Genomic DNA, 11,040 nt, shown 5'->3' with positions numbered 1-11,040 from the left:
AGATCTGATCTAGGACATTAGACACCTTGCAGGCTGATACACAATGCCAGTGCTTGGTTTCATGGGCAAAAAAACTTAGGAAAGCTTTGCTTGGGCAAGGAGGCTGGAGTTTGCAAAAAATGTTGCATAAAGGTAGGTAAATGTCATATATTTTATTCCTATTAGTATCACCTAGACTCTGCAGTCACAAACTGGAGCTGCATTGCACAAGCACTGAGCAACAAGCCCAATCTGGACAAAGAAAATAAATCTCTTCTATTTCAAGGGCTGCCTCAAGGCAGGTCAGAGATGGCTCAGGGCTCGTCTAATTTCTGCTAGCTGGGCCATGCTCTTCAAGCCAGAAATAGCCAGCACGGAGCAGCACCTTGGGGCTGTCTCCCACAAATGAGTTAGGATATAGAGCAAATTCATCAGCCTTGTACTGTGCAAGGAGTCATTCGGTGGTGGGGCAGCCATCTGCTCTGAATCTGTTTAGCGGAGAAATGGTGAATCACACTTACAATGAATGCATGCAATAAAAGAGCCAAAACAGCAACAAAAAAAAACCCAGCGTGGGTTCCTGTAGCTCAGACAGTAATGTCATCATGAGCAGCTGCAGTCTGGCCCCAAACAGGGAGAGGAGATAGTCTACACCAGTAACTTCTGGCCTGCTGCAGGGTAGAAGAGTGTAATCATTAATCTCGTATTCCTGCTCCCCGTACCACAGCAGATGTGCAAGATGCCAATGCAGAGGTGCGTTATCCTCTCTCTCCCCACTCATTTCCATGCTCGGTTTCTCAAGTGTTCCCCTATTCTCCATTCAGCCCTCATCCAGACCTTGCCAACATGGGATGTTGACAGCTCTAMCCTTGGTAGACTCATGGAGCAGAGCCGTCCCCCGCCCTCCCATGTTTGGGAACAGATTTCAGTACAAATGTACTCAATATAATCAATTCAGTTATGTGGTTACAGACCTGATCTAAGGCACCCTGTTGAAGTAAAGTACCAGCCTGAAGGAGTTGGACCAATTTAATTAACCTTTATTTGAAACATCTTTATAAGACCTTTAGGAAATAGGACTCCCATTAAAGTAGAAGACATTTCCAATTTTTACTACCAAGGAAACACAACAGGGCTCCAGGAGCACTGATTTCAAAACTGTAAATTTATCAGAATTGAATAAAAGATTTTTCTCAACTGTAAGGAATGAATATTCAGTTTGGAATAAAAAAGCCCTCTATGGGCTATGATGGAAAGAAACTCTGACAGGAACATAAAWTGCAGTCAGCTGAATCCGACAGGAGGAGAACAAACACAGATTTCACACAAGCAGATGGCTGAGATTTCATCTTAATTCCCATGAGGGTTTTATTTGCCACTAAGAGCAGAAGCAGATCAAACGAGGGGTTGCAACAGCACATAGACAGTGAGCACTGTAAAGGTATTGCCCTGCTCTATTTCTCTCCTAGCTCCTGCATCATTTTTATTCTTTTTTTTATTTAACTATGCAGCTTCCTCAGCTTCAATTTTTATTTCCCCCTCACCTCCAAAATACAGCAATGTTGCTACTTTCACCACAGAAGTCTCCTTACGACTGCTTCAGAAGTTCTTAGGGCCATTTCAGCATTTCATTGCACACCAGCTTTCTCCTTCCAGCATTTCTGCTGTCAAAAGCAAGATTATTTGCTTAGGTTCTGCACTAATTAGGATTCCTTTGAGAGGTATCCAGTGGCAGCTGCAGTACTGTGTAAGGAAGTCAAACTGACGTTTGATATGTCAGTACAAAGAAAATAGTAACAGCTAGTTTCTACAAGCTGTGCAAGTTGCCAAAAAGCTTTGCTTCTGCAGCTCATTGAAAATGACCCTTTAGAGAGGGTCATCAGTGGTTTGGCTATGCCCAGTTGAGCTGCTACCCAAGACAGCAGTTATGAAGGTTACAAAATTAAGAGCGGTGCCAGTTTGTGCAGTGGCTTCGCCCAGCGGCAGTGCTCTGCCCATGACCCACCTCTCTTCCCAGTGCGCTGAGGCCCTCCTGTGCGAGACCATCCCCAGCCCTTTACCAAGCTCCCTAAACTCGTGAAGATGAACCCCCTCCCTGACAAGACATGGCGATTCCCACACCCTGCCTATTTTCTTCCCCCAAACCTTCCCCCCAGAGTCACTCCTACCAGGATGCTRCTGAGAGTTGCCAAGTGACTGGGAAGATGCCAGCTGAGGCCACTGATCTTCACATCAGCTTCTTAAAATGCACATGTGACTTGAGCTGATGAAGACAAGGTCACAGCTCCTCTCTGAAAAACACAGGCTCTGCTTTGCTCATCTTACTCCTCTATGTGCAGTCAGATCAGCTGTTAAACTCCACAGGGCATGGACCATGCATTAGGTGTGGGCATTAGATATTTATGCAGGGCATTAGATATTTACCCAGATTAAGTATGAGCATGTTATAAAGGTAGGAAAGTAATAAGAAAGTAATCAAATTATTTTAATGGCAATAATAGAGAGTCCAGTTAACTGTGGGCATTACTTTTGTATTGTGCTGAACTTGACCAAACCCAGTCCTGCAGTGGTGTCTCCTAGGCACAAATGCAGAGCAGCTGAGTAATGGCAATGACTGAATTAGACTGGAAATGGGGCATCCCTGATTGTCCCAAACCACCTTGTTGAGGARGATGGTTTCAGAATTTGCTGCCTTTGACAATTTGCCTCTTTTTTACCCTTTAAAGCTGAGATTCAGTTCTTTATTTTATTACCAGTATTCTACCTTCTGCAGGATGGTCAGTGATATTATACTAAAGCATTGAGTCAAGAAGTGAATGAAAAATGTCAAATTGATTTGTAGAGTAGCAGTATTTAACAGTGACCTGCAATTACTTCCAGGAAATTAATAACAGAAATTAAAATAAAATAAAAAAGCTTTGTACAGAGGTTAGTCCTACTTTTTCCAAAACTGTAAGGAAGGCTACAGTTGAATTCTTTGAAAGCATTACACTGCTTTTAGACACATTTTCAAGAACACCAAATAGCATGGACTTAATTCATGTAGATCATAGAATCTGACAGTGAACAGTTTTAAGTGCCCTGGTCATGTGTCATTAGACTGAGCTACCAAGTATTAGGAAAATTCATGGAAAATGTACAGTATATTTGTAATATTAGCAAGCATACAGAGATATATATTCCTCTATCTACCTGGTCAGACATGAGTGCAAATTTGACTGTTATAACAGACTTTCATAATTCATCACTCTTGCATTTTTTCAGAAGTTCTTTCTTTTTTTTAAGAATCATTGCCATCTAACTACAAAGACTGAAGTTAGAATGATCAGGCTTTAATTTGATTGATTTCAGCATATCTTCTCTGTAACAGAAAAATATATGAAAGACCCCCTTAGTAGTCCAGTAGTCTAGACAGCAGCATGCAAAAATAATCATTGACAAATTTAGAGGTTAACTGTACCTCTTTAATCCTAAAAACTAAGGGACTAAAAACACTTGATTCCAGCCCAAAGACCAGTTCCCTTCACATGGCCTCTAGACCCACAGTGGCAAGCAATGCTGACAAGAGCTGCCCAGGCTTATATATAAGGTTCTCTGACTTTTTAACATGAATTTTTGCATGAGAAGGTGCATTGATTATTTTGTCTTAATTACAGTACATCAATCCTTGCTGAAAATGAGATAAAATCTGGTCACATATGCTGCTGTTTCCACACTATCTATCTTGGGGGTCTGAAGAGCTGGCGGAGCAGTTTGTTTTCTCCTTGTCAGAAAGTTTTTCCTTCTATTTTTTACAGCATTGGTGGCCTCCTACCCATAAACCATATCAATCCATGTGGCAGACAAGGTAGTGGGTTCACTAAAGTGATCACTTTAAGAGTTTATGATATAAAGAATAGACATGTGTCCTGCATATCAACAGAAAAAAGTATTCAGATGGTAAATAAGCATTTCACCTGTCATGGCCAAAACAGTAGACAGAAGATGCTCTCCTGTAGGGATACAGGTAAGAGACAACTTCTTTGCTTAACTTATGCGGCAAAGAAAAGGCTGCTGAGCAGCCCAGCCAGCAGGCCTGGCTGGTCAGCCACAAGCAGAGCAAACCCTCAGCTCCTCCGCAGACACCTGTGCAAGAGATGTCTTGGTGCTTCATCTCCTTAGGTTACATGATAAAAGGCTCATCCTTTATGCAAAGGAGCACAGGGGCACAACAACAGGCAGGGGCACCCCAATAACCCATTCAGAGACACAAGCCCTGGTCCTGGCCCCCCAGCGCTGACCTGGGGGAGCATCACCCTGTGGGCCAGGGGACACCAGCACCACAAGTCAGGGGGAGAGGCTCCCCCCATCACCTCACAGACAGAGGGGGATCGCTACTGGGGGGGGCAGGTATGGGGCTCATATGGGTGCAGGGAAGAGCACTGGAGGATTGTACAAGACTTTACAGGATGTTTGGAGGAGGAACCAAAAGCAGGGAGTGGGAGGGATCACAGTGGTTTGGAGAGAAACAAATGTGGGAAAACAGAAGGATAAGGGGATAAAAGGGAGCATTCGTGTATAAACAAGCTGCTGGTCAGCACCCTGGTCTGGCTGTGCCCTACATGTGATCAGCTCAGTCTGTCCTGTCTTATTAAACTCCATTTCTAACTATTTTCCTGGGTGAGGCGACTTGCTATTCTGCAGGCACATGTGTGTACGTGGAGGTCTAAGTGACAGCCACTGGAGTGGGATCCAAAAGTTAGAGGACCCYATAGGCACCTGCAACTGGAGACGCTGGAACATGTATTATTGTTTGGGTGTATTTGTCTGTGCAACCACTTGCAAATATTGAGCTGGACATTAGCATCAGAGGCTTAGGAATGGGCCAGATGCTGGGAATACCAGAGGGTCTAAGATTTGGCTATTGGAGAGACTGTGGAGTCCAAGGGGCAACTATGAGACCTGTTTGTATGTGCGTGAGGCAATCTGAGATAAAAGGATCCAGTGCCAGTTCCTGCATGGACCAGGAGCTCTACCTGCAACTGGAGGAGGGCTGCAGACCTTGGGGGCTCATGTGTCCAGGTGCCAGCAGCTTGAGAGACCTAGGATCCAGGGGCCAGCTACTGGATTGACTGAGTGACTAAGGCCAAGTGCTGGAGGGATCCACATCACGTGAATATGACAGTAACAGTGGGACTACAGGGGTCATGCAGATAGCTTGACTTCAATTACTATTTCCTGGAAATATCTGCCTCTTTCATGATAAAAAATTGAAATACAGTATAAAAATACATCTTTTCACAGGGTCTCTTTAACAGTGCTGAGTGCAATTTCAGTATTTTAATGCTTTGGTATTTAAGCTTGAGGTCCATTTTAAGAGTGACTGCAAATTCTGCTGGAGTTTCTTCAGGGTACCATGTTCTGTACAAGACAGACTAATCTTTTCCTTCTCCTTCCCAAGAGAGGCTGCATTTTAAGTTAGAAAGTTAGAACAGTTTCTTTTAACCTCTCCCATGAGAGAGATTATCCAGAGATCATTGCTGATACCCCGATTCCTCTTACTGCAAAGCCAGTTAATGGAATACCATAGTTTACAACACTCCTTGAATACACCTTTACATCTGAGAGACAGCTTCAGCTTCCTTTTCAAGGTCTTTATCCTTTTTGGTTTGTTTCTTCTCATCCTCATCAAGTTGGGCTTCAATCTCATTTGGATCAACATAGGTATAAAAATAAGCCATGACAGCAAAAATAATGCAAACCACCAACAGCAAGGCAGCAAATAGCACATATTCTGCCCACAAAAAAAAAAGCATAGTTTAGCCATCAATAGCCTTTCCTCCAAGGAATTACATCATTTTACTGTTCACAAGAAACTGAGTTAATTAAAATGTGAAACTGTGAGCACACACAAATACTGTATAACTTAAAAAGGACTAAGTATGAGATTGAAAAGCAAGAAAAGGCCTGTGAATGCTGAAGAGTTCTACAGTGCTCTTTTCCTGGAAGTGTGGGAGCGGTACTGAAAGACTAAAGAGGAAACTCAACTCCTCCTTCTAGAGTAAGATAATCTCATTTTAAACCAGGCAGGCAGTGATCCCACTTTTACTAATACAGTAGCAAAGGCTTTTACTGACAGCAAATCTGGGCAGAGAGTTAGACTAGAAACTCTAGTTTCAAAGTGATCTGTCCATCTGAAAAGGTTTAACTGCTGTGTTTTATGCTCTTGCTGATTAATCTAGCAGATATCAGGAATACCAGACCTATTTCAAAGATGGGCTCTTTTGTCTCTCAAGTATCATCCCTTTTGATTCATTAGGGAGTGTCACAAATAGTCTGAGGAAATCTTGTCCAAGTCATCTTGACCAGGAGAACCACAGTTTTCATACACTGAGGTGTGAGGTTTGAAACCAGTGGAGACAGCAGAAAGAAGGGACTGGCAAGGCTGAGGTGCACAGGTGAAGGTGCACTAGTRGGAAAAGCTTTAGCAGGTTTTAATTCCATTTGTCTAGGCTGAAGTTCTGGACTTTGAGCCTTTCCACACCACAGGAAGCAATTTATTGTAGAGATGCCAGAAACTACTGATTGCAAGAGAAGGCACCAGACCAAGCAAGAGTTAGGAATGACAAGCAATAGATAAAGGGGTAGGAACTCTTGTTGAAGAAGTATTTATTAATGTTGTTTACAGGGTTTTTTTTTTTTTGGGGGGGGGGGGGGAGGGGGGGTGGAGAAACGCAGGGAAGAAGTCCAGCACACTCTTTAGAAAAGGCTCTAAATGGCAAGTTACCACTCTGTTGTCCCAATCTCCAACACTAGTTTTCGTCCAAATAGCTTATTCAGATTCATAACTGAGTTATTTACGTGCTCCAATGGAGTTGTTAAGTCAAACACTAATTCTACACCTGACTGGTACCCTGTTCTAGCTAACACTTTAATCTCACATATGCCAATTATAAATACAAATTCCACCGYAGCAGCAGATGCTCAAAAGTTACGATTTTGAGGTTTATCTGTGACAACTCTCCTCGGTACCAGAGCTGCTTTCTAATAATGCAATATAGCAGCATGCTGATTGCCTGTGTGCTTACCTGCTCACCGAGTTTGGATGCTCCAGCAACTATTAGGACAATTATGTTACCAACAGCCACTGTTAGCAGCCATCCTGCCTGCAGCACTGCCTTCATATTAGATGGGGCCTATGGAAACAAGGCACTTAGCGTTAGTCAAACACTGCATTCAAAATAACTAACTCACTCAGGCTTTATCATTTATTCAGAGGTTTACAGCATTCTTAATATTGTAACAAACACTGTGGGGCAGGGCAGATTTTTTGTTGTTGTTGTTGTTAGAGAACTATACAGGCCAAGGCTTTGAAGAACAAGAGATTTCCAGTGCTGGCTATAACACTATTTACATTGTGCATGCTGACATACACAATGAGTTAACATGCACATTTTACATCTGACTCAGTCTCATGGTACACTCTAAATGAAGAAATCTGAGTGCATCATAGTCAGGCAAACTGCATCTTATATTGCCCCATCATTCTAGTATATAGACTCAGGAGTTAAAGGAAGAGACGCACAGCTAATAAGACAAACTGAAAAGTCAGAAGAAAAAGGTATTGTAAGTATATAATTAAACTTCTGCAAAACACTGCATGGGAAGAAAACTGAGTTAAACCAGTGCAATCTTGATACGGAGATAAAATGAACAAGTACTAGCACCTTACATATATTGGCTCTCCAATTTGGTTTTACAGCAGAAGTATGGTGACAGGCGAGTGAAGAGTTAACAGGACTGAAGTTTGTCAATTGATATGCAGAAGAACTGATAGCACAAGAGCTGAGGTGCACAAAGCTGYYGAACAGAGGACTTAACAGGACTAAAGTCGTCTACCAACCGATATGCGCAAGGATTGATATGTATACGGCTGCGGAATGGCAGCATTAACAAGACTGAAGAGGTCTGCCACCTGGAATCTGCACGGACCCCCGGGGAGGGAAGAAGCAATACGGAGGTGTTGTGGTCTTGCCTCGCYAGCAGGGTCCTCCCAAGCAGACAAACAGACAGTCCTGTGATTGCGAAACTCGCAAAAGTCAGCAAAAGCAGTGTTTGCCCAGAGCCCCAGCCGTATAAAAAGAGACTTGGGAGCTAGGAGAGTTTGAGCAGGGACGGGAACGTGACCTGAYCATCCTCTCCGGCTGGACCGTGAGTATCCCCCCCCTCCCCTTTTCCTGGGACGCTGGGTTAAGGTAACTCCTCGAGGTTGAGAGCCCTCTCACTAGGAGAGTGAACAAGAAAGCTTTCAAGCAGGGATAAGCAGTCCTTCCAATTAATAACGCAGTAATCGATGGTTTCAGGTTATCCTTTCTAAATTAGTAACTGATGGTTTTGTGTTATACTTCCTAAATTAGTAATCGCATTATTCTAATGGATGTTACTAATCCAAGAACTTGTGTGAGGAAATAAACATCTTTTTTATTATTATTATATTACTGTCTCAGTCATTGCTATCGAACCTTCATAGCATGACAGCGTGACATATGGTTCCACCTATTTTCAGTGGAAAGTCATTTGTGTGAGAAGGTGACTTGGGGACGGGTAGTCAAGTCTTCAAACGATTCAGTGTAATTCAGCATAGCTCCATGGAAGACACCATGAATGTCAGTGAACAAGGCCAATTTGTACCAGCCTATGGTCCTGCTTGGGGGCTCTAAAGAGCATCATGGTTCAAAGCAGCAACATGGAATCACCACTTAAAGAACAATAAATCACAGAAGATAGTTTCATTTGTACAGGATTAACTCAGGATTCTTAATGCAACGAGAGCTTTGAAGAGCAAAACCTACCTGTGAGTATGAAAACTCCAGTCCAGTGACAGAGAAAACTACTTCAGCACATGTAATAATAAAATACTGAGGGATTTGCCAAGCCATGTGGACTGTATTGGGTGGGATATCTTCAATGTATGTTGCCGCTAATGAGCTTCCAGAACACTGTAGCAGTGATCATTAAAATGGCACGTTAGAAAGTGATAAAAATTCTGTACTCTAAAGGTATTCTAAACAATTTTGTATCTTTTATATAATCATATATATACATACAACAATTCTAGGAGAGTAAAAAATGATCAATATTGCATATGAACATGACATACTGAGTTATAAAGTTCTGATGACTTAGTAGCAGAATTCATGCAAATTCTTAGTGTCTAGAAGGGCTAAAGATTTAAAGCCATTAGTCAGGAAGTCTTACATTATATCATTATCATATCCATCATTATTTGTATAGTTAATGAAGTTTTTGTCTTCAGATAGTTTTATACATATGATAGAATTTTCATACATCTTATTAAGGGCAAGAGGGATAGCTGTACAACAGTCAAGTGTTTGTTTTTTTTTTAATCAAAGAAAACATTAACATGGAAGTAATTCTGTACTAACCAAGAGCACTGACAACTCACCTCATTAATTACAATCGTATAGGCACTGCCAAATCCAAATGTCTTTGAGGAAATTCCACAAGAAGATGAACTTGTATTCCCAATAATAGCTTTACTGAAGAAAAAAGTTCAGTCCACAGGTATAGAATACATATGTGTATTATATAAAACTAAAATTCAGTGTCCTTTTCCCAAGGACAAGTATGTCTTTATATATTTCTTTATGTGTTTAGATTAAAGTAAGGAAATGCTCACCTTCCTCTTGAAAAGGCTTTATAATTACTGGCAGAAAGAGATTTCAGTGGTCCAAAGTGAGTGCTACCCATACTGATGTTGACCGTCTGAGCCATATTGTTTATAAATCTTCAAAATACAACAGTAATACATATTTTGTTCAGTATTTCATAAAACATTAGAAGTAAAAGCTGTATTCTTTATATTATATACTGGCAGCTCAACAAGTATTAAATCTTTCCCGTTCGTTTTTATCAACTGACATTTTTGAAAGATCTCTCCAATTCCATTAAAGCATGTGGACCTAGCTTTGCTTTTTTGCATTAGCCACATCAYCCCGCTGCTTGCTTAGGAGAATGCCAGAAACAAGCTGTTACTTCTGCAGTAACAAACATCTGCAAGTGGAAGATGCACAATCTCCCCCCAGAAAAGCAGTAGAACACTTCTTACCCAAAATAAAACATGAGGTATAGATATATGTATCTGTGCTTGTTGTCTACGAAAAGAATCTAGACAACGCAGCGAAACATGCACTTTCAAGGTTTAGCTAATTTATACCAAAGGTAGATATACTAGATAGGCCAGATGAACCATGCCCTGGAAGTTCCTACTCCCCTACACATCTGAATGATGTGTCCAGCAATTGGACATTCCCTACTGTAGAAAATGAAGTTAAACAAGAAGAGTACACCCAAGAGGCAGATTGAAGAGACAGTCACACCACTAAGATTTAGGAGGGGTTAAAAAAAACCTTCTACCTGATGAGATTATTTCCTTCTTCTGGTTTTGATGTGATATTGTCAAGCAGCTGGTGGAAGAGACAATTATACAGATATTTTGTTGGCATCAGTGAACAGCTTAAATGTGCAATATTACATAGAATGAGAAAAACAGAGGCTTCAAAACAAGACTCCAGACCTCATTTTAAGTTCTTGCCAGGACATGTTTGCTAGAAAATGCTGTAATAAGACCACAGTGACTGTTTCACCAAGGTTTAACTTAAATACTAAGTCAGGCAGTTTTTCACAACATCCTGTGTTGTTCTCTACAGCTCTCCAGTCTCACCACTACGGTTTTCCTCAGGTAGTGGAGAAAAAACAGAAGACAAAACAAAAGCTGCTCCTCTCAGCTGCACACAATCTGTGTTTGGGCAAGACTGTTGATAAGAGATTGGCATATTCCTAGGATTTAAACAGACTTACCAATTCAGCTACAATTGTTGTTCCAACATTTTTAACTGCAAGAGTATGACGTTTTTCCCCTAGTGAGCTGACCACTTGATCTATAGTTTGACTTCCAAAGGTTATAGTTGATAAACTTAACTTAGAAGAGTCAAATGTCATGTAGCCTGTCTACAAAGAAAAAAAAAAAAGTAGAATTGCTGTGAATTTCCATGCAACTGC

At 41.4% G+C, this 11,040-nt stretch overlaps 1 protein-coding gene across 1 annotated transcript in view; it reads right to left on the bottom strand.

The window, feature by feature from the left end:
• Positions 1–1,018: 1,018 nt before the first annotated feature.
• Positions 1,019–11,040, bottom strand: part of SLC15A1 (solute carrier family 15 member 1) — a 40,775-nt gene continuing 30,753 nt past the window's right edge. The window contains exons 18-24 of the mRNA XM_026058185.1: positions 10,840–10,989; positions 10,396–10,445; positions 9,659–9,766; positions 9,425–9,518; positions 8,811–8,957; positions 7,047–7,154; positions 1,019–5,759 (exon numbers count right to left, since the gene is read on the bottom strand). Coding sequence (XP_025913970.1) covers positions 5,574–5,759; positions 7,047–7,154; positions 8,811–8,957; positions 9,425–9,518; positions 9,659–9,766; positions 10,396–10,445; positions 10,840–10,989 — 843 coding nt within the window. The 3' untranslated portion in view covers positions 1,019–5,573. The remainder of the gene's footprint in view (positions 5,760–7,046; positions 7,155–8,810; positions 8,958–9,424; positions 9,519–9,658; positions 9,767–10,395; positions 10,446–10,839; positions 10,990–11,040) is intronic.

This window comes from Apteryx rowi, unplaced genomic scaffold (genome assembly GCF_003343035.1).
Source record: "Apteryx rowi isolate R43461 unplaced genomic scaffold, aptRow1 scaffold_144, whole genome shotgun sequence".
In the NCBI taxonomy this organism is placed as follows: domain Eukaryota; kingdom Metazoa; phylum Chordata; class Aves; order Apterygiformes; family Apterygidae; genus Apteryx; species Apteryx rowi.
Note: the sequence above shows the minus strand (reverse complement) of the source record. Positions and strands in the feature narration are given on the sequence as shown.